Source organism: Globicephala melas, chromosome 10 (assembly GCF_963455315.2).
Source record: "Globicephala melas chromosome 10, mGloMel1.2, whole genome shotgun sequence".
Taxonomy (NCBI): Eukaryota; Metazoa; Chordata; class Mammalia; order Artiodactyla; family Delphinidae; genus Globicephala; species Globicephala melas.
Genome location: NC_083323.1, coordinates 31,750,824 through 31,775,337, shown reverse-complemented (window position 1 = coordinate 31,775,337; position 24,514 = coordinate 31,750,824). Strand labels below are relative to the sequence as shown.

Genomic DNA, 24,514 nt, shown 5'->3' with positions numbered 1-24,514 from the left:
GGGAGAGGCCACAACAGTGAGAGGCCCTCATACCACAAAAAAAAAAAAAAAAAATGATGCCCAAATGTGAACTACCTGTGAAGAAATCAGTGGAACTAGTATAATAATAGATGACATTTATGGAGCATCATTCTATAAGTTATACACTCTACTGAGTATTTTAAATGACTTATCACATTTAATTATTTTCCTATACTACTCCTAATAATTCAATGTAAGTTTACCTTAGCTATTCGGTAGCTGACACATGTTACTGAATTATATTGAAACCTTGTGGCCAACAAAAAGATTTTCTTTTTCCCTCACAATATATATCATGTCAGGTCTTTCCCAACTTGAAGAGAACCTACCGGTAATGTCTTGGACTTAAATACAAGAGATTTTGTTTATCACAGTTTGAGTTTACCTTGTTAGATCTGGCTCATTGTTCCAGCATACTAACTTCCAGTCATCTGTAAATTTTATAAACGCGTCTCTATACATCTAGTCATTCAATTGTTTAAACGTAAAATCATTTATTCTACAAATATTTACGGAGTGCACATCATGTGCCAGACATTCTACTAGAGATTCGTCCAGAGCAATTTATTATACACAATTCCTGACCTCAAGGAGTTTATCCAAAGCCAATGAATAAAATGCTAAAAAGATGTTGATGAAACAAATCAGTTATGAGAGAGAAAATTCAGACTCATTTATTATATGGTGACATACTCAGAATCAATCAGTAATAAACTAATTCACCTCCATTTTCAAAAGCAGCAGTGTCAGTCCTTGCTTTCCTATCCAGTGATGCTTTTATCTCACCTTGCCTTTCAAATAGGCTGAATTTTGTTGGAACTGTCAGACTGTCCCCTAGGAAAAAAAAAAAATCACTCCAGGAACCATTAGGCGTTTACCTAAGTTTATTATAGAATTTATGATGACAGTAAAAAGCCTAAAAGTTAATGGAAATATTGTTTGCACAGTGATTTGATGAACAATAAATTTATAATTATACAAATTTTAAGCCAATTTATAATTAGGAGGAAAGCAGAAGGCAAGTTTATTTTCCTATGTGGATAATGTATCAAGTGGCGGTTAAAAAAGTTAAGCAATCTGACTCTATAGTGTATGTATATTTAGTTTATTTGATGTGCTTTTCATATAATGAATTTTGTAATATTTGTTTTGTTTTCATCTACTAACCATGAACAAAGTAAAAAGTATTAGGGTCAACTACTGATTAAAAAAATGCTAATTATACTGATAATTCTCACCATTTCCTTATACATCTCTAGCTAATTTTCTCTGAAAATAAAATATTAAAAGGAGAATAAAAGAGCTATGACAATCTGATACAACTTGTGATTCTGGACTGGATTCTAAACCAGGGAAAAAACTTCATTTTGTTATAAAGGACATTGATGGCACAATTGGTGAAATTTTTTTTAAAAAGTCTTTAAATAATATTGAATCAGTAGTAATTTCCTGATATTGATATTTATACTGCATTTGGGTGAGAGTTATGTAGGGGCATCATGCCTGCAACTAACTCTCAAACAATTTGAAAAAAATAACAACAATGTGTGTGTTGAGAGAGAGAGGGAGAGAGAGTGAAAAATCAAATGTGTAAAATGCTAACATTTGGGGAAATCTGGGTAAAGGATATTCATTAGTTAACTGAAATTATTTAAAAATAAAAAGCTTTTTAAAACCATAATATAAAGCAAAAATGCATATAATTGTCTTTAAAATCTGCCATTTTTAATAGTCATTGCTAATGTGTATGTTGTTGTTTTGTTATTGTTTTAATTTTTCTTGTCTCCATAATTCAAGAAATCTGTCCTTCACTAGATGGCTCCCATTTATCAGCTAGGTCTCTTCGATTGTTCTACCATCTGATGGCATGTTGCTGCCACCTACTGCCATATGTTTAAATAGTTTGCCACACATATGTACTTGCAAGACAGGCACTCTACTTTTTATCCTATACTCATATTGATCCTGGGAGACTTTGCCAACTATCTCTTTTTTTTTTTTTTTAAAGAGGAGAAAAGAATTCAGATCTCTCCTACTCCTGCAAAACTTGTTTTTCAGCTCATCCCAGGGGCAAGAAATCTACTTAAACTCAGGGAATCCATGGATTTTTTTCTCAGAGTTCCTTTCTTTTTTTTTTTTCTTGAATTTTATTTATTTTTTTATACAGCAGATACTTATTAGTCATCAATTTTATACACATTAGTGTATACATGTCAATCCCAATCGCCCGATTCAGCACACCACCACACACACCCATCCGCGGCTTCCCTCCCTTGGTGTCCATACGTTTGTTCTCTACATCTGTGTCTCAATTTCTGCCCTGCAAACTGGTTCATCTGTACCATTTTTCTAGGTTCCACATATATGCGTTAATATATGATTTTTGTTTTTCTCTTTCTGACTTACTTCACTCTGTATGACAGTCTCTAGATCCATCCACATCTCAACAAATGACCCAATATCATTCCTATTTATGGCTGAGTCATATTCCATTGTATATATGTACCACATCTTCTTTATCCATTTGTCTGTCAATGGACATATAGGTTGCTTCCATGACCTGGCTATTGTAAAGAGTGCTGCAATGAACATTGGGGTGCATGTGTCTTTTTGAATTATGGTTTTCTCTGGGTATATGCCCAATAGTGGGATTGCTGGATCATATGGTGATTCTATTTTTAGTGTTTTAAGGAACCTCCATACTGTTCTCCATAGTGGCTGTATCAATTTACATTCCCACCAACAGTGCAAGAGGGTTCCCTTTTCTCCACACCCTCTCCAGCATTTGTCGTTTGTAGATTTTCTGATGATGCCCATTCTAACGGGTGTGAGGTGATACCTCACTGTAGTTTTGATTTGCATTTCTCTAATAATTAGTGATGTTGAGCAGCTTTCATGTGCTTCTTGGCCATCTGTATGTCTTCTTTGGAGAAATGTCTACTTAGGTCTTCTGCCCATTTTTGGATTGGGTTGTTTGCTTTTTTAATATTGAGCTGCATGAGCTGTTTATATATTTTGGAGATTAATCCTTTGTTGATTCGTTTGCAAATATTTTCTCCCATTCTGAGGGTTGTCTTTGTGTCTTGTTTATGGTTTCCTTTTCTGTGCAAAAGCTTTGAAGTTTCACTACGTCTCATTTGTTTAGTTTTGTTTTTATTTCCATTACTCTAGGAGGTGGATCAAAAAAGATCTTGCTGTGATTTATGTCAGAGAGTGTTCTTCCTATGTTTTCCTCTAAGAGTTTTATAGTGTCCGGTCTAAGATTTAGGTCTCCAGTCCATTTTGAGTTTATTTTTGTGTATGGTGTTAGGGAGTGTTCTAATTTCACTTTTTTACATGTAGCTGTCCAGCTTTCCCAGCACCACTTATTAAAGGGGCTGTCTTTTCTACATTGTATATTCTTGCCTCCTTTGTCATAGATTAGTTGACCGTAGGTGCGTGAGTTTATCTCTGTGCTTTCTATTTTTTCCATTGATCTATGTTTCTGTTTTTGTGCCAGTACCATATTGTCTTGATTACTATAGCTTTGTAGTACAGTCTGAAGTCAGGGAGTCTGATTCCTCCAGCTCCGTTTTTTTCCCTCAAGACTGCTTTGGCTATTTGGGGTCTTTTGTGTCTCCATACAAATTTTAAGATTTTTTGGTTCTAGTTCTGTAAAAAATATCATTGGTAATTTGATAGGGATTCTACTGAATCTGTAGATTGCTTTGGGTAGTATAGTCATTTTCACAATATTGATTCTTCCAGTCCAAGAACATGGTACATCTCTATATCTGTTTGTATCATCTTTAATTTCTTTCATCAGTGTCTCATAGTTTTCTGCATACAGGTCTTTTGTCTCCCTAGGTAGGTTTATTCCTAGGTATTTTATTCTATTTGTTTCAGTGGTAAATGAGAGTGTTTCCTTAATTTGTCTGTCAGATTTTTCATCATTACTGTATAGGAATGCAAGAGATTTCTGTGCATTAATTTTGTATCCTGCTAATTTACTAAATTCATTGATTAGCTCTAGTAGTTTTCTGGTGGCGTTTTTAGGGCTCTATATGTATAGTATCATGTCAGTAACAGTTTTACTTCTTCTTTTCCAATTCATATTCCTTTTATTTCTTTTTCTTCTCTGAATGCTGTGGCTAGGACTTCCAAAACTATGTTGAATAATAGTGGTGAGAGTGGACATCCTTGTCTTGTTCCTGATCTTAGAGGAAAGACTTTCAGTTTTTCACCATTGAGAATGATGTTTGCTGTGGGTTTGTCATGTATGGCCTTTATTATGTTGAGGTAGGTTCCCTCTATGCCCACTTTCTGGAGAGTTTTTATCATAAAAGGGTGTGGAATTTTGTCCAAAGCTTTTTCTGCATCTATTGAGATGATCATATGGTTTTTATTCTTCAGTTTGTTAATATGGTGTATCACATTGATTGATTTGCATATATTGAAGAATCCTTGCATCCCTGGGATAAATCCCACTTGATCATGGTGTATGATCCTTTTAATGTGTTGTTGGATTCTGTTTGCTAGTATTTTGTTGAGAATTTTTGCAGCTATATTCATCAGTGATATTGGTCTGTAATTTTCTTTTTTATAGTATCTTTGTCTGGTTCCGGTGTAAGGGTGATGGTGGCCTCATAGAATGAGTTTGGGAGTGTTCCTTCCTCTGCAATTTTTGGGAAGAGTTTGAGAAGGATGGGTGTTAGCTCTTCTCTAAATGTTTGATAGAATTCCCCTGTGAAGCCATCTGGTCCTGGACTTCCGTTTGTTGGAAGATTTTTAATCACAGTTTCAATATCATTACTTGTGATTGGTCTGTTCATGTTTTCTATTTCTTCCTGGTTCAGTCTTGGAAGGTTATAACTTTCTAAGAATTTGTCCATTTCTTCCAGGTTGTCCATTTTATTGGCATAGAGTTGCTTATAGTCGTCTCTTGGGATGCTTTGTATTTCTGCGGTGTCTGTTGTAACTTCTCTTTTTTCATTTCTAATTTTATTGATTTGAGTCGTCTCCCTCTTTTTCTTGATGAGTCTGGCTAATGGTTTATCAATTTTGTTTATCTTCTCAAAGCACCAGCTTTTAGTTTTATTGATCTTTGCTATTGTTTTCTTTGTGTCTATTTCATTGATTTCTGCTCTGATCTTTATGATTTCCTTACTTCTGCTAACTTTGAGTTTTGTTTGCTCTACTTTCTCTACTTCCTTTAAGTGTAAGGTTAGATTGTTTACTTGAGATTTTTCTTGTTTCTTGAGGTAGGCTTGCATACCTATAACCGTCCCTCTTATAACTGCTTTTGCTGCATCCCATAGGTGTTGGATAGTCCTGTTTTCATTGTCATTTGTTTCTAGGTATTTTTTGATTTCCTCTTTGATTTCTTCAGTGATATCTTGGTTATTTAGTAATGTATTGTTTGGCCTCCGTGTGTTTGTGTTTTTTACATTTTTTTCCCTGTAATTCATTTCTAATCTCATAGCGTGTGGTCAGAAAAGACACTTGATATGATTTCAATTTTCTTAAATTTACTGAGGCTTGATTTGTGACCCAAGATGTGATCCATCCTGGAGAATGTTCTGTGCGCACATGAGAAGAAAGTGTAATCTGCTGTTTTTGGATGGAATGTCCTATAAATATCATTAAGTCTATCTGGTGTATTGTGTCATTTAAAGCTTGTGTTTCCTTATTAATTTTCTGTCTGGATGATCTGTCCATTGGTGAAATGAGGTGTTTAAGTCCCCCACTATTATCGTGTTACTCTCGATTTCCTCTTTTATAGCTGTTAGCAGTTGCCGTATGTATTGAGGTGCTCCTATGTTGGGTGCATATATATCTATAATTGTTATATATTCTTCTTGAATTGATCCCTTGATCATTATGTAGTGTCCTTCCTTGTCTCTTGTAACATTCTTTATTTTAAAGTCTATTTTATCTGATATGAGTATTGCTACTCCAGCTTTCTTTTGGTTTCCATTTGCATGGCATATCTTTTTCCATCCCCTCACTTTCAGTCTGTATGTGTCCCTAGGTCTGAAGTGGGTCTCTTTTAGACAGCATATATATGGGTCTTGTTTTTGTATCCATTCAGCAAGCCTGTGTCTTTTGGTTGGAACATTAAATGTGAATTGAATCCATTCACATTTAAGGTAATTATCGATATGTATGTTCCTGTGACCATTTTCTTAATTTGGGGGGGGGGTTGTTTTTGTAGGTCCTTTTCTTCTCTTGTGTTTCCCACTTAGAGAAGTTCCTTTAGCATTTGTTTTAGAGCTGGTTTGGTGGTGCTGAATTCTCTTAGCTTTTACTTGTGTGTAAATCTTTTGATTTCTCCATGGAATCTGAATGAGATCCTTGCTGGGTAGAGTAATCTTGGTTGGAGGTTCTTCCCTTTCATCACTTTCAGTATATCAAGCCACTCTCTTCTGGCTTGTAGAGTTTCTGCTGAGAAATCAGCTGTTAACCTTATGGGAGTTCCCTTATATGTTATTTGTTGTTTTTCCGTTGCTACTTTCAATAATTTTTCTTTGTCTTTAATTTTTGCCAGTTTGATTACTATGTGTCTCAGCGTGTTTCTCCTTGGGTTTATCCTGTATGGAACTCTCTGCTCTTCCTGGTCTTGGGTGGCTATTTCCTTTCCCATGTTAGGGAAGTTTTCGACTATAATCTCTTCAAATATTTTTTCTGGTTCTTTCTCTCTCTCTTCTCCTCCTGGGACCCCTATAATGTGAATGTTGTTGTGTTTAATGCTGTCCCAGAGGTCTCTTAGACTCTCTTCATTTCTTTTCATTCTTTTTTCTTTACTCTGTTGCGCAGCATTGAATTCCACCATTCTGTCTTCCAGGTCACTTATCCGTTCTTCTGCCTCAGTTATTCTGCTATTGATTCCTTCTAATGTAGTTTTCATTTCAGTTACTGCACTGTTCATCTCTGTTTGTTTGTTCTTTAATTCTTCTAAGTCTTTGTTAAACATTTCTTGCATCTTCTCGATCTTTGCCTTCATTCTTTTTCCGAGGTCCTGGATCATCTTCACCATCATTATTCTGAATTATTTTTCTGGAAGGTTACCTATCTCTACTTCATTTAGTTGTTTTTCTGGGGTTTTATCTTGTTCCTTCATCTGGTACATAGCCATCTGCCTTTTCACCTTGTCTACCTTTCTGTGAATGTGGTTTTGTTCCACAGGCTGCAGGATTGTAATTCTTCTGGCTTCTCATGAGTTCCTTGTTTTATATGCAGAAAATAACGTTCTTCTTATCTTGCCTTCAAGGGCAAGATGTTCACCCACAGAAAAGTCAGATTCACCAGAACATAAGATCCATAAAAGGCACAGCTTTGGAATTATTCCCCTGCTTTGCCCTTGAAATTGGCTGGTACACAGGAGGCACTCATTCAATGAACAAACACCCTTGTTCTGCTGCTAACGTTGTTCAAAAGGGTGTTCAAAACACTCTTTTGTCCTTCTAGGGCTAAGTTGTCCCTTCTACTTATAAAGAAAAATCTACACCTGTTTCACAGGGAGATTTATTTTCATAGCCAAATAAAATGGTAAAACCAAATTATTTACAGAATTATTGCATGGGGTGTGTAGTGCTACCATGTGTTTATTAAGTCTATTCATTCTGTGGTTCCTCTGGAAATACAATTACATTAATAGCAGCTTTTCATATTAAATTTAGGTCATCCAATAAAATCACTTCCTTCTCACTCTCAATTCTGATGTATTATAATTTGCCTTCAGTGCATACTTTACTAAATAATTCACAGCCTATCATACCAAGTACCTCTTATTCATCACCTTGAAATGCTTCCTTTTTGTTCCTTACCTTCCTGCAATTCACTTCCATTTTCCAAAGGCTTTTCTAACTCTTTTTCCACTGTACAGGCTATGCTTTTAGATGATAAAATATCTGGAGGAGTATGAAATCTGTAGTATTCACCTAATCTCCCACAAGAAAATTAACAGTTAGTGTACGTCTCACATCAAATATTAGAAAATCCACAAATGTTTGATTCCTTACCAGATTTATAACACATCTCCTTTATTGCTCTTTTTTCTTCAATTTCTTCAGGAGTCTTTGTCCATAAACTAGAAGCATCTATAGGATATATATTTTTTAAGTTAAATTGTCCCAAAACCAAATAATCTGAAAATGTATAAACCACAATGAAACATCCCATACATTGTTCTCATGAATGGATTACTGTTTTAAAAAACATTTAAAATCAATAATTTGCACATTGTCAAATGTTTCTCATTGCTATATTTTACATTTTAGAAATAATCAGTCAAGAGGAAGGAAATGACTATACATTATGTGTCTTGAGATGAGAAGCTGCAGGTACAGATTCACATTTGAGATCATCTTTGTTTGCTTGCTTGCTTGCTTGTTTGTTTGGAGAAGGAAGATGTAAGTATGGGAGACCCAGAGCTACAGAAGAAAAGGACACATCTCCTTCCTCCTCTTCTTCCTCAAAGTTAGTTTTTAAAATTAAAGGATGATGAATGGGTTGCAATATATCCTCCTGAGGTTTCAGGGGCTCCCAACTCTGGGACAGAGGTGCAATTCCCTCCTGAGTTTGTTTCTGTAGTAAAATACCTACAGAAAATATGTCACATTTCAATTTTTCAATGTGCCCACATCCTGTGTCTCCATGGAAAGACATATTCCAGGGTAGAGACAGACTAAGAGTTTATTTTTCCACATGCCTATCTTGTTTGTACATACTTATTGGCACTGCAGGGCTGTGATGATATGGGAGGAATAGCATGGGCTACACTGCAAAAGACCTGGGTTCTAACCTTGTTTATACTTTGGCAAGGATTACCTGGGATAATGCAGATGATAGTGCTTTATAAATTATAAACTACTCTATTGATCTCTATAACTTGAAGGATTAAATGTGAGACAGATGGATATAATCATGTAATAGATTGACACTCATGTATATCAATGTTAAGTTATATATAAATAATAAAGGTTATATAAATCAATGTTATCAATATTAAGTTATATAAAAGTAAAACAGGTTATTAGTATACCTACAAGCAACTGTGCATATTTAAACATGAGATCTGTCTTCTAGCCATCATACAACAAAAAACTTCCAATCCAAATGATAAGCATATGTGTACACATAGAACAAATTAGAACATAATGAATTTAATATACTTAATAAAATGAAAGCTATTTTCTCACCCAAATCTGCCTTATATATTATATTATACACTTCTAATAGTTAAACAAATATGTAGAAAATACCATGAGGTTTTTGAATGTGCACTGTAAATCTGAGAAAAGGCTTACTAACCATTTTGTTCATCTTCTTCCTCCTCTTCTTCCTCAAAGTTTGTTTTTAAAACTAAGGGATGGTGAATGGGTCGTGATATATTCTCCTGAGGTTTCAGAGGTTCCTGACTCTGGGTTGGGGGTGGAATGCCTTCCTGAGTTTCTTTCTGCGGTGTGATATCTATAGAGGAAATGCAACATTTCAGTCTTTTCAAGATACACGTTTTGGTGCATGTTCAATGATCAACTGTTGTCCTCCTGATTAACTGCATATTTGTTAAAAGGTGTCTCTTCTTATTTCTGGAAAGGTTATTGAACTAACTTGCAAAAAAATATCAACATTTTGCTGGTAAGGTGTGGAAAATATGCTAATTCATAGACTTTAGATAGTAATTATAACCATGACTTGGTATATATCATACTTTGATATAAATACAAAGTGATCATAAGCATTACTGTATTCTTACATTACATCCGTGGGATAAGAATAAATTAACTAATCACATTACAATAATTTAACAAAGGCAAACTCATATAAGACATAGCTTATAATGGCAGAGTATACGTGTTCAAAAGAGGAAAAAATCCAATGGCTGTGGCTTCCCTGGTGGCGCAGTGGTTGGGGTCCGCCTGCCGATGCGGGGGACACGGGTTCGTGCCCCGGTCCGGGAGGATCCCGCATGCCGCGGGGTGGCTGGGCCCGTGAGCCATGGCCGCTGGGCCTGCGCGTCCGGAGCCTGTGCTCCGCAACGGGAGAGGCCGCAGCGGTGGGAGGCCCGCGTACCGCAAAAAAAAAAAAATCCAATGGCTGGGGGTTGATAACTTCAAAATGAGAATAATACTTTCAGATTCCTTTATTGATTCACATGGGTCAGATTGACCAAAGCTCTAGGTCATATTTAAATGTTCTGTAACCTTCAAAACTAACCAGCAAATAATAGAAAAAGCCAGTGAACACATGTATCTTCTATCATTACTTATTCAATTCTCTTGGTTTTTCAAACCAATAGCTATCAAATTTGGCTAATTATCAGAATCAAATTAAAAAATTATTCAAATCATCTTTTGGGTCTCTGTTTTTCAAATTTCTGATTCAGCAGGTCTAAATTAAAGCCTAGAAATATGATACTATTTTTAAATGCCTCAGATAATTACAAAATCAGTCAAGTTTGGAAACCATGGCCCCGAATCAATGATCATCTAGGTGGGGTCCTGGGTCATGGGAAGGCTTTCAGTGGGTTTGCCATCCCAATAATTTGAAAGCAATCTATCGTATTCCAGATCCTTAATTTCCACATCCATTTTCACCCTAAAATTAGTTTGCCTGAGAGCAAGCCTCAGTTCACAGTAGCGTTTTCTCCACTTTACAAAATAAAGCTCTACTTTACCCATGCCAAAATTTTCTATAACACATTGCCCGAAAAAGAAATCCTCCTTTACTGATTAATCAAACCACCATGAACTCATAGGGCTTTTTCCATTACCTTGACTTATACACATTTCTACCAGCAGAAAATCATTTTGTGATAGGCAGAATAATGTTCTCCCAAAGATGTCCAAGTCTTAATCGCTGAAGCCTGTGTATACATTAGGTTATACAGGAAAGAGGAATTAAGACTGCTAATCAGCTGACCTCAGAATTGGCAGATTATCCTTTATAATTCAGGTGGGCCTTTGAAAGTAAAAGAGAGATGCAGAGGAAAAGAGCCAGGAAAAGAAGTGTGACAGTGGAAGCTAAGTCAGAGTGATACAGTGTCAGAATGGATACATTGCTGACTCCGAGGTGGAGGAAGGGGGACATGAACAAAGGAATACTGAAGACCTCTAGAAACTTGAAAAGGCAAGGCAACAGATTCTCTCCCAGAAATCTCCGAAGGAATGCAGCCCTGGAGACCACCTTAATTTTAATTCAGAGAGATCTCATCAAATTCCTAAACTAGAACTACAAGACAATAAACTTGAGTTGTTGAAGTCACTTAGTTAAGGGTAAATTGTTACAACAGTAACAGAAAATGAATACACGGGGTATTAGAAAAAAGTCCTATCTGGTTGGAATGTTCTGAATTCAAATGCTTAATACAGTATGTTGCTAGTTAAGAATTTTTGTTGAAAAATTTTGCTTGCTCCATTTCTAGACTATTGTGAAAGAATATGTCACTCTTGAAAAAAAGTCTTGTGGTGTCAATGAAAAGAGAGCACTAGTAAGAAACTGTGAAGGAAAAACATGACTTTAAACAGAACTTTTTAGCTATTCTCAATACATATTCCCAAGACTTGTCATTAGCTTCAAAGAAAAGCTTCACTGAACATTCAAAACAATACAAGTTAAAATCACATTTTATAAAAGCTTTATTGAGATATAATTCACATACTATATGATTCCTCATTTAAATGTATAATTCAATGTTTTTTAGTATATTCAGGGAGATGTGCAACCATCACCATGATCAGTTTTAGGATATTCGATCATCCCAAAAAAGGAAACCCATACCAGTTAGCAGTTACTCTTCATGTCCACCCAATGTCCCCAGTCTTACACAAGCACTAGTGTACTTTCTGTTTCTATGGATTTACCTATTCTGGATATTTCATATAAATGGAATTATACAATATGTGGTCCTTATACATAACTCCTTCCACTTACCGCAGTGTTTTTTATAGCCAAATTATATTTCACTGTATGCATATACCACAATTTATCCATTCATCACATGATGGACACTTCTGTTATTTCCACTTTTTTTGGTTATAAATAATGTTGATATGAATATTGTTGTGCAAGTTTTTGAGAGGACATATCTCTTAGGTATATACTTAGGAGTGAATAAGTAGGACATATCGTGACTCTATGTTTGATCTTTTGAGGAACTGCCAGACTGTTTTCCAAAGCAATTGCACCATTTACATTCCTACCTGAAATGTATGAAGATTCCAATTTCTCTACATCCTCATCAACTCTTATTATCTTTTTGATTAAACTATTCTAGTAGATGTGAGTGGCATCTCACTGTAGTTTTGATTTACATTTATCTAATGGTTAATGATGATGAGCATCTTTTCATGAGCTTATTAGCCATTTGTATATCTTTGAGAAATGTCTATTCAGAGTCTTTGTCCATTTTGTAATGGGATTGTCTTTATATTATTGAGTTGTAAGAGCTCTTTATATATTCTAGATGTGTCTCTTATCAGATGAAAGATTTGCAAATATTTTCTCCCATTCTGTAGGTTGTCTTTTCATTTTCTTGATGGTATTCTTGAAACATAAAAGTTTATAATTTTGATGAAATCCAATTCATTTTTTTCATTGATTGCTTGTTTTTCTGGTGTCATAACTGAGAGGGGTTTGAGTAACCTACAGTTTCTTATAAGAATTTTATAATTTTAGCTCATATTTAGGTCTTTGGTCTATTTTGAGTTAATTTTTGTAGAGTATAAAGAAGTCTAATTTTTTTTTTATGGCTATCCAGTTTTCTTAGCACCATTTGTTGAGAATACTGTTCTTTCCCCCATTGAATGGTCTATGCACCCTTTTCAAAAATCAATTGACCAGAAATTGATTTATGGAAAGGTTTAGTTCTGGTCTCTCAATTTTATTTCATTGATCTACATATTGATTTTTATGCCAGTACCAGATGGTCTTGATTACTAGTTTTGTAGTAATTTTTACATTTCAAAATCAGTAAGTATGAGTTCTACACTTTTCTACATGTTTCTACAACATTAAAAAGGTGAGATGATTTATTTTCCCGGTTTTGGTTAATATGAACCTTGGTAGGTAAATGTCCCTGGAAATATTTTAGGAAATATTAGGTCTACAAAAGATCAAATTATACCTTCTGAGGTACTGAAATATTTTTAGAATGAACAGATGATGCAGTAGGTTCAACACATAATTCAAATTAGCTTTGTAGTTTCCTCCAGTCTGGAAATTGAATCCTATTTCCTAGAGCACAGACATCTGTCTGGGCAGAGAAAAAATATTTACCTTCTTAACATGAATAAATACTTTTCTGGACTTCCTGGGATAGAATTAGCCACTATGTGAAAGGTAGTACTATGTACCTATGTTTCGTGGTTGGGATTCATCAGTAAACAAAATAAAGATTCCTACTCTTACGGAATGTTCATTCTATAGGGAGGAATCAGACAACAAACAATAGATGTAGTGAAGAAATAAATTATATTTTATCTGAGAAAATAAGGGAAATGGCAAAAGAAAGCAGAGCAAGGCCAGGAAGAATGTGTAGGGAGGAAGTGGGAAGGCTGCCACATTTCAAACAGAGTATTCAGGGTAGACCTCATTAACAGATGATATTTGAGTAAGGCCTTGAAGAGGTAAAGGAGTTTACCATAAAGCTTTTGAGAGAAGGGCGTTTCATGCAAAGCCCTTGAAGCAGGAGCCTACTAGCAAGGAGAAGCAGGGAAACTGGTATGGTTGGAGCAGAGTGAGCAAGGAGAACAGCTGCAGGAGATAAATTCAGAGAGGAAACAGGGCACCACATCAAGTACAGTCATTTAGGCCTTTGTCAGGACTCTGATTTTACTCTGAATGAAATGAAAACCAATTGGAGGGGTGATGTCTGATTTATGCATAAGATTATCACTGACTGTGCTTTGAACAGACATAGAGAGGGACAAGAGTTGAAATAGGAAAACCATTTAAGCTATTGCAGTAATCCAGTCCAGAAATGATGTCGGTGTTTTGGCCCAAGGTGGGAATAGTAGAAATAGTGAGAAAAGTCAGATTTTGGATATATTAAATACAGTAGAGTTAACAGGATTTCTGTATGGATTGGATGTGGGATATGAGAGAAACAGAGTTTGAGGATGATTCAGTTGACCTGAAGGATAGAAGGATAGAACTGCCATTAAACCAAGATAGAAAGCCCATGGATATAGCAGGTTTGGGGATATAGGAGTAAAATTGTGAGTTGAGTTTTGAATGTGTTAAGTGGGAAATATCTACTCAAGTTAAGAGCCCAAGTGAAAAGTTGAATATAAGGATCTTTGAAGTTCAAGAGAGAGGGCTGGAATAGATATGTAAATTTAGGAGTAATTTACATGTGGCTCATAATCAAAGGCATGAGACTGGTTGAGATTACCAAGGGAGTAGGCAGAGAAGAAAAGAGAACCAAGAACTAACTCCTAGAACATACCACATGTAAGAGGATGGGGAAAAGAGGAAAAACCAGTGAGGGAGAGCAAAAACAGAATACTAGGTAGATAGGAGTAAAACAAAGAGGTACAGCGTCTTGGAAGCTAGATAAGGAAATTATATCAATGAGGGAGGAGTGATCAAGTCTGTCAAATGCTGCTAATGGTTCCAGTTATGGAAGGACTGAAAATTGACCACTGGATTTAATAATTTGTATATCAATGGTGAAAGAGGCTGAAAAGGATGATTTACATGGGATTAAGAGAGAATGGGTGGGGAGGATTTGATAATACTAAGTGAAGGATAACTATTTTGAGAACTGCTACAAAGAGAAAGAAAAAAATGGGGTGGTAGCTTGTAAGAGGATGGATTAAGACAAAGGAGACATTTTTTCCTCAGTTCACGTTTAATAGAAACTACAAAAGATCAGAAGTGACACCCTACCACTGTACACATCAGTTAGCCTGTCCCATAATACAGCCCAGGCCATTTCCTCCAGAGGAAGAAAGGCTGGCAATTAGGATTTAGAGTATAACTGAGAGAATGACTGAGATGGGGAAGGGTAAGCTCAGTGGAGGAATTGAGTTCGAGGAACTGAGAGGCTGGGGTGGTAGATCATATACTTACATATTGGAATCACCAAGAATTGACACAGGAGTACAGTTAGACTGACTATGAGCCAGGAGTTCATACTTCTGAAAAATGGGGAGGAAGGATGTGGACAGATGTAGACAAAAGCAAAAAGAACAGCAATGCCGAGGGGGGATAATGGCATGAGATACAAACTGGATGGTTTTAAGGAGAAGTGAGAGAGAACAATCTGAAATTGGCAATAGGACCCAAGGAAAGCTTCTACCTCATCTCCAGATCAAGTGGTACTTGAGAACTGGGGATAAAAACAGCCACCATTTGGAGAGGGCTGCTGGAGAAGGAGTGGGGAGTGATGCTTACATTCGACTATGAAGACGAAGGGAAAGTTCAGGGAAGAAGTTGAAAAAGAATTCTGCTGATAATGAAGTTTGGGGAGGAGTGGATGAAAGGGGCCAGATAGGGAGAGGAGTGAGTCATTTGAAAGATGGGGGTTCTGTTATTGACTGATGTGAAATAATAGAAAATACATTGGTCTCTGCCCCCAGTTCCTGGCACAGAGTTCCTAAAACCTTCGTGATTTCCTAAGTAAAAAGAGCACTGGGAACATCTTTTGTTCTAATATTTGGCCTTTGACCCTGGTTCCTGACACAGAACTCCAAAATCCCTTAGAGTTTCCTCAGTGATGGGAGTGTCCTTTGTTCTAATGAGGTGACTCTGGGTGGGTTCCTGGTAGCTTCATGAGTAGGGTTTGTCACCAGAAAGACCAAGCCAGCATTAGAAGCTTGGAACTCTCAGCCCTGCCCCCATGTCCAGGAAGGGGAGAGGGGCTAGAGGTTGGTTTAATAATCAATCATGCTTACCTGATGAAGCCTCCATAAACATCCCAAAAGTATAGAATTCAGAGAGCTTCCAGCTTGATGAACACATCCACGTACTGGACGGTGGCACACCCCAACTCCACAGGGACAGAAGTTCCTGTGCTCAGGCCCTTCCAGACCTCACCTTATGTGCCTCTTCATCTGGTTGTTCATCTGTGTGATGAACATCTTCTATTACAGTAGAGGATGCCATCCTCTATGGCATCGTCTGTTACAATAAACTGGTAAAGATAAGGAAGCGTTTCCCTGAGTTCTTTGAGCTGTCTAGCAAATTATTTAATCCAGGGAGAGAGATCATGGAAACCTCCAATTTGTACCCAAGTTAGACAGAGGCTGTGGGTAACCTAGGGACCTTCTACTTGCAATTAATATGAAAAGTGTAAGATAATCTTTGGGGATACATCCATTAATCTGTGGGGTGTGTGCTAACTCTGGTTAGTGTCAGAATTGAATTAAATTATAGGACACCCAGCTAATGTCACAGAGAATTGATTGGTGTGGGGAAAAACCCACTTGTATGGTGTCAGAAGTGTTGTGAGTATGGTACTAGTGTGCAAATAAAGGAGAAACACACAGGAGTATTTTTTTTCCCCTAGGGAAACTGACATAAACAGGAATAAAGGGCAGAATAAAATTAGTCCTGGTGAATTCAAAACACATAAGTGGATTTGTTCCCTGTAGACAGACGAAAGGAGGTTTGAGGAAGTAGGGTATTAGCAGCCTATGAAGCCTGCTTATCCCCTCTCATGATGGAGGTAGAATGGCTAGGGGAAGGATTTGGTCCCAGTGCATGGATCTGGTTTTGACCCTATTGAGAGAGGGGAAACCTTATTCCAAAGTCAGGAGCAGTTTTGACACATGTTGAAGAAATTGAGACTTCCAGAAAAGCTAGAATTTATTTTTGACATCCAGATTCTATGCCTAATAAATGAGAATAATAAAATGTATCCCTACAGAACTTAGCCCAGGGCATGTCTTATAGTGGGGAGCCCAATAACTGTTACACAGACACTCTACTTTTCCTTTGCCCAGAGATGGAGTCTTTGTTTTCCTCTAGTCCTAAAAGAATTAGTTTGAAAGATAGCAAGTTTATCCATAGACCTTTAGGAAGCAAACTGTTACACTAGATATAGGGAATTTAGTACAATGTCCTCATGAAATAAAATCACACTAGATGTAAAACAATGGGATCAAGTTAACCACTTAGTAAGTGTAATAACTTTCATCCCAGTAGGTTACCTTCAGTAGTTATCTATCTATCCCCATCCATCTATCCATACATCCAATTTTATTGGGCATCTGTGCTCCAGACATTGTGCAAAGCATTGGTAAGGAAACTAGTTATGGTCCCCATCCTTGTGATGTTTACAGTCTAGTGAAGAAAAACATTGATCAAGGTACCACATGTATAATGAATGCTATGAGATCAGAGTTTTCCAGAAGACTATAACAAAGAAACATAATTTTTAGTCATTCATTTGCCAAGGATTATCTGAAGCCACGTTTTCAAATCCAAAGGACTGATATTCTGTAAACTCATTCCTAGAATAATTCCATCGTAAGAAATATGGTGGCCACAGCAGGAGAGTGGCATAGCTATAGCATCAGGGAAACCTGACAATCCCAACTTCTTAAGCAAGGTTCTTGCCATTCACTGTTATAGGGCGTGGTGTCTTCCCTATCCCCTTCCCAGAACCTAGTTTAAGGTTCATCACATAGTGGAACCTCAGTGTCATTTAGCTGGATTGAAGTATGCCACTTACTCTGCAACAATGGGATTGCATTTTATCCACAAATGAAGTCTTAGGAAGAACCACGCATCTAGCTGTTCTTCTAGAAGCAGAAGTGTGCAAACCAGAGCATGCCCTTGCTCTCCCCACCTATGAGGTAAGGGCACAATGGTGAGGCCAGTTGTGCGATGATTTGCTGAGACAGTTCCTCTCCACCTAGTGAGGTCAGTAGTCCTCTCACTTTTCAGATGAATAAATCCACTTTAGAAACACAGAGAAAGTTTGACTTGCTCTTTGTTCACTACATTTTTGTTGGCTACTTGATGGCTCATTCTAAGCTTCATCTCATGATTCTTGATAGAATCATCCCAAATCATTCAGTGGCTGTTAAACTGCATTACTCACCTTTCATACTTTATTTAACGTGTCATTCTATGCTGCTACTCCAAAACCAGATTATAATATGGTATATCCATGTTATTCAAAAAAAATACTCACTGCTACTTGGTGGCAAAAATAATCCATTGATATTTCGAGGTTTGCTGTGATAAAAGATACAACTGATCTTCACACAACCAAGAGGCTGAGTTTCCCAGAAGCATGAAATGCTGCAGTTTTGCTAGACAAAGGAGGTGGGGGAAATGTAATGATCAGATGCCATATTCACAATAAATACAATGTGCTACAACACAACACAATGTGACAAAAACTACTGCAATTGCCGATTTAAGATCTCGTGTGTTTCTAGGCTTTGAGTGTTTCTAAGCTTTGCTATTTAAAAGATGCAATGGATTTCCTAAAATATACTTGCCCATTTCTTTAAGAATTTAAATTGAGCAAAGTGCAAAATGCCTAAAATTAAGTAATGGAAGGAAAAATCATTTCTTCTCAATTGTGTTGTAAGAGTATAGTTCAGTATTATCGAAGGGAGATGCTTTTAACAAACATGATGATGCTGAGTAATTCTACCTGCATTTCCATGTGTCTAAATCTGCAAAGTGGATCTAAACATTTTCCTTCTCTCCATAATGAGCACACAGTGTCACTGCCAAGGGCCTCTTCACAGTGTCGGAATCGGCACTGGGAACCCTAAAAGGAAAAAGTAAACAGTGTAGAAAACTCAATATACGAATGTTAGTGTTTAACAACAGATTACTAATCAACTAAAGAAAATATGAGGAGATCAAATTAAAATTTAAAAAAAGACTACAAATACAATGCCATAAAGTCTAAATTCTAGCAAAGCAGTCTAATTTTAATGAAAGACACAAGATAATCTAATGATTAAATAGTACAACACGCCATGAGTCCCTGATAAAATTCTCCTTGTTATCAGTTAATCCATATGGCTCACTAAGGATAAACATACAAAAGATCAGTGACACTCTTAATCACAATCCAATGACAGAAGGATCTAATTTTTCTTTGTTAAGAAAGCCAGAATTTTTTTTAAGAATCATCATCCATATTCTAATTGTAGAGATGATCTCTATTAATCATATATTTCATTAGATAATTGTTTTCTTACTTTATGGAGATACTAAGTGTATTTATATAGGGAAAGTGAATGGAGCTTAAACTTTATATTATTGTGGAATTTTAAATAATTGGTACAATGTGCTATGTTACATGTATATGCTATATGCCCTTGGTCTACAATTGTGTCTATACATTCACACATTTACATCATTATATCCCAACAAAAGCAGGTATGGATTATTTTAAAGGGCTGTTATTTTTTTATTTTATATCTTTTACACATAGATCCACAATTGGGAAAACTTCAGGTCATTGGCTTTTGGGGCAGAGAGTGGGTAACATAGAATAAAAATATCCTATTAAACTCATCCCTTTTTTAGACATGTGTTTCAGGGTTTTTCCTTATTTTTTTTCCCACCCTCTTACTCTCTGTCTTCAGTCTCTCTCCCTTTTAAGGTGGATCTGTAGGTCTCGTAGTCCAGGATAGTAGGCAGGAACCAGATAAACTGGTATTTGAACTCTATTTTGCCCATAATCAGAAAGTCAATCTGTTACTCACCCTCTCTGTGCCTCAGTTTCCTCACCTGTAAAAAGGGAATAAAGCCCTCCTCACAGATTGTTGTAAAAATTATGGGAGATAAAGTATTGTGATTGCTATTATTATTTTTATTTTTTCATTTATTTATTGAGAACTTACTAAGTATTTGAGGATACAGCAGTGAAATAGACAAAACTCTCTGCCCACATGGAACATAAGTTCTATTATTTCTTATCATCCTAGGGTTTAATCTTAAAGTAACAGGTAAGAGAAGTAGATCTCGTTCTTACAGTCAAGTTGACTCCATTCAGTTGTCCTAGCAGAGATGAAATGCTTTAAACCAGACAACAGCATGTCTTTCACTGGGTTCATTCTGATATGAACATGAAGCTCCAAACTCTGAATTTCTACATTTTTTATTTGGTTTCATTGAGATCCATTAATCCTAATCACTTAGATTAAATATTTTTTCCCATTTTAACTTTATAAACTTCGATTCATGTTTGGCCAATTTGTTTGTATTACTTTCTTTTCCTTTTTCCATGATATTATTTGCTGTTACTTTGACAGGGGAAAATTCAGTAATTTCGTTAATAAATTTCAAAATAGGGGGTAAATTAGATTTATTTAACTGTTTGATAGTGACCTGAATTTAACTATTCGAATTTATATGACTGGAATCACATTAACCAAAACAGTACGATGTATCATATAATGTTTCAATATTAGGAATTTGATGTTTCAAGGAGCCATAATATAGGCAAAAGTGCCACACTGAGTACTAAAAAGCCAGGGGCATATAACTGGCATATAGAAGGGTAGTTTCAAACAATTTTAAGTTATCCCAGATTTTATCAGAGAAATTCAATATATCAAAAATACATGATAAGGGGCTTCCCTGGTGGCGCAGTGGTTGAGAGTCCACCTGCCGATGCAGGGGACACGGGTTTGTGCCCCGGTCCGGGAGGATCCCACATGCCACGGAGCGGCTGGGCCCGTGAGCCGTGGCCACTGAGCCTGCGCGTCCGGAGCCTGTGCTCCGCAACGGGAGAGGCCACAACGGTGAGAGGCCCGCGTACCGCAAAAAAAAAAAAAAAATACACGATAAGGATTTACTTCAGATTTTAAATACATAAAGTATTTTGTGGGAAAATAGTAAATTTTGATTCAGCAATGCAAATTATTGCCATATCTTCCTTCATTCTACTAAAAAGCTTAAGCATGTGAAGTACTGTAAATTGTACAATATTTACCTTTATGCATATGGAATTAAAAAAGAAATAGCAGTCATTCCCAACTTCTGCCATTTTCAACTCTCTTGCTACTAATCCTATGTTTTTTAATATAAAAATTGCAGGAATGCAAATATAAGAACTATGAGTGTGTACGGGGAAAAATAATTTCTCTTCCACACTCTTTCAGGCTATCAGTATTTTTAAAACTGATCTCCTGTTGACAGTATATTACACAATAGATAATTCTTAAATAAATTTAAATTAGAAGATACCTTCTCTAGCTTGGCAGAAATGTTGAAAGTGGTTGCTAGTAAGCACACAAACTCAAACTTCCAGAATTTTGCTCACTGTTACCTAATCCATTATTTACTCATCATAAATGACCTCACATCTAACTGTAGGCTAGGTTACCTTAGTGAATACTGAACAGTAATTTCTCTTACTCAGTTCTAGTATATTGACCAGAAAAAGCTAATAAAAATAAAATAGTATGTTTTATCCTTCAATGTTCTGATTGAAATTGGAACAAACTAGCTCATACTTTCATAATTAAGAAGTATTAAGTATTTCACAAGTAAATATTTTCTAAACTCTTATTTCTATACATGATTTGGAAACAAAACTAAAAATTTTAAATAGGTAAATATACTAATCTATATTTCAAGATAAAAGTAAAATTATTTAATTATGTACTCACCGCTATCCACTGATTTGAAAAAAATCATTCAGATTGTGATATTTAATAGATGCCTGAAAATAAATTGGACTACTTATTCATCTTGTAGCTATATTCCATTCACTCTTCATCCATCATTAAAAGGGGAATAGCTTCTTCCTATAGCAGAAAGATTCCAGAATGCTTGCAAATTTTGAGAATTTGTTGAAAGCAAAATGAAGTACTCTGATTCCCAGAATGAGACATTTCAATCAGTAGTTACTGAGGTCTTCATCTTAGTATCTTTACTAAAAGAACTAGAACCTAGCAGAAATTAATAAAAATATCCATAGAAGGTAACTTAGAAAATGCCTTAGAGAAGACAAATTACAGTAGGTCAAAATATATTTTTAAATTGCAGTGTACTTTTAATTGTAAATTTAAAAGATCAAGACATATAGATTTTCATTTTGGTTAAGTAAAAAAGACTAAGTTGGTATGAACTTTTTGAATACACTGCTTTAGGATAAAAATCTAGGAAATAAGCTAAAATTTAGAAAAGAGTTATTCACCTATAACTGTAAATAAAAGAAAATAATAAAAAGAACTGTGCATTAGAAGTAAATCAAGTAGAGAATAAAGACTTGACTAAAACCTTGGAAATAATAGCAATGATATATAGAAAAATCTAATATCTCAACTTTTGTTTTGCCCTACCTTCTAACTCTAGAATAACAATGTACCCATCTTAAGCACATAGGTTACTGGGAGAAACACCCCTAAGAAATAGCTTTAAGTGGTCTTTGCCTCCAGATAAACTTCCTCTCCACCTATGAACTTTTAGCTGCATTGGACTATTTTCAAATACTGTTACCAAACACCATTGTTGCATGATTACATTAACATCATGATTAAAGCCATTGTGAGAACCCATGTTTTACACAGGGGAAAGCCTGAAGAAATGCTTTTACCTCTTGAAGTTAGTTTTGAACAATTATGTTCCATTAGAAACAGCAAAAACACATCAAACCCAGAAGGGAATTTTTTTTTTTTTTTGCCATTGTAAATAGATCTGTGCATTTTGGTAGTGTCTAGAATGCCTGGAACCCTAATTTCTTCTTTTTTTCCAACTCTCTTTTCCTTTCCTTTCTTTCTACCCTTCCTCTTCCCCGCCACACACACCTTTTCCTTATTCTCTTCACTCCTTTCCTGTTGTGAAATTCATTCTAGTTTTTCAGGGAAAGCTATGACTATACCCAGGACGATTTTTTCTCCCTGTAATGAGTAAAGAAGAGTTATGAGAAATTTGCCTGGACAGTTCATGGTAGGCCTGAAAATTCTGTGTTTTTGTGTTGGCCAGAGTACACTCTGCACTGAATCTTTCATTTTGGGTTCATGTCAGAACACTAACACATGAGAGAAAAAAGGCTTTCTTCCAGTTTGTGTTAACACCACTTTAAGTACTGGGGCTGGTAGTCACTCCTTGCTGACTCTTCAGACTTATGAGAATTGGGCAGAGGGGTTGGCTGCTACCCATCAGAGAGAGTAGGAGTCCAGATTGTAACTGTGAATGGGTTCTTTGGCTGTCCCCTGTGTTGGACTCCCCTGTTTCTGCCAGAAGCTTTGCTCCAGGCACTGATGAAATCAAAGCACTAGAAATAGAGTGCTTCCTAAAAAATGGTTAGCTTTGCTGCTACTTTCAAACAGCAAGTGGAATGTTTTGCAAGATGATCTTTTCTCAGAAATGATAGAATGTTGGAACTAAAAGACTGTGGCAGTTTGGGAAATGACAGTTGAGAGTTGTGACGGTTATTTAATTGTTGTCTCCTTGAGACCAATGAAACAAGCTGCTTTTTAGGATTCTTCTGGAGGAACAAAGTCACTGGTTTTTGACTACAAAATGCTAAGACCTTTCTGGTCCCAGGATCTCACATCAGGTGTTTTCGCCCCCAACTCCCTTATTTATTTATTTAATTTATTTTTCCTATGAGAAAATCAAAGACAGCAGAAGAGAAAGTAAATACTTTTATACAGCAAATCTCTTCCATCCCTCCCCTCTGAATCCAGCAATCAAAAACCAGTGAATTTTTCGGAGGGTTATTTTATTCTTTGGGAATTTCCTTATACATGGAAAACTCCAAGTGAGATATAGTCGTTTAATTTCATGAGGGCTAAATCAGGAAACTGCTGGGCAGTCTGATACCTGCAGATAAGACAATTATAGGAATGAGACCTGGGCATTGTCCAGACACATAAAAGATGGCAGTAATCAAAACTCTCCTACTAGGGACTACTAGCTTCAATGAGATAGAAAGGCTACTATTACTAAATATTGAATATTTATTAATTTTTATTCAGTCATTGACTGTCATTACTTACCCTCCAAAGTTCTTTTGAGCAATAAGTCAAAGCTGTTTTTACCTCTGCAGGTGATTGACGACAAGTACTCAAGCCATTCGGACTCTGTTGGAGCTCATACTTAACTAAGGTAAATGAGGTTCCTATGAAAGATGGAGATTGAAAGCTGAATGTTGGTATTCGTGTGGTTTTGGATTGGTCTAAGGCTACACTTTGCATTCACTCTGGAAAAGACACCAGAACCGATTATGACCATATTATGCCGCACAATGAGGCGTAATACAAACGGTAATTTTTCTTTTTTGGGAGGGTCCTAGATGTTTTAATTGTAGCGTTTTCTAACATTTTTCCAGGGGAATTACTTTTCATTTCGCCTTGAGATGTCTCCGGATATTTCTAAGCTTCTACAGTGCTTCTCCCAGGAACATATTAAAGGGAACAGGCAAATCGGTTTCATCAAAATGGTGTTAAATCGCCACCTAAAATCACTCATTACTTATCACTTCATACATTTAATTTTCATAAATATCATCGGCTACTAATACACACACACCAGAAACGGATCTTTGTGTTTTCAATGTCATCACAACCCTGAGGGACGC

General features: G+C 36.2%; 1 protein-coding gene across 1 annotated transcript in view; it reads right to left on the bottom strand.

Annotated features, from left to right (window-relative positions):
• The window catches only part of C10H12orf50 (chromosome 10 C12orf50 homolog), a 33,489-nt gene extending 9,002 nt beyond the window's left edge, over positions 1-24,487 (bottom strand). Inside the window, exons 1-9 of the mRNA XM_060306520.1 lie at positions 24,466-24,487; positions 23,934-24,055; positions 21,597-21,734; positions 18,617-18,736; positions 18,146-18,266; positions 9,313-9,471; positions 8,022-8,099; positions 7,827-7,940; positions 745-855 (exon numbers count right to left, since the gene is read on the bottom strand). Of these exons, the coding sequence (XP_060162503.1) occupies positions 745-855; positions 7,827-7,940; positions 8,022-8,099; positions 9,313-9,471; positions 18,146-18,266; positions 18,617-18,628 (595 nt within the window). The 5' untranslated portion in view covers positions 18,629-18,736; positions 21,597-21,734; positions 23,934-24,055; positions 24,466-24,487. The remainder of the gene's footprint in view (positions 1-744; positions 856-7,826; positions 7,941-8,021; positions 8,100-9,312; positions 9,472-18,145; positions 18,267-18,616; positions 18,737-21,596; positions 21,735-23,933; positions 24,056-24,465) is intronic.
• Between the last annotated feature and the right edge of the window lie 27 nt (positions 24,488-24,514).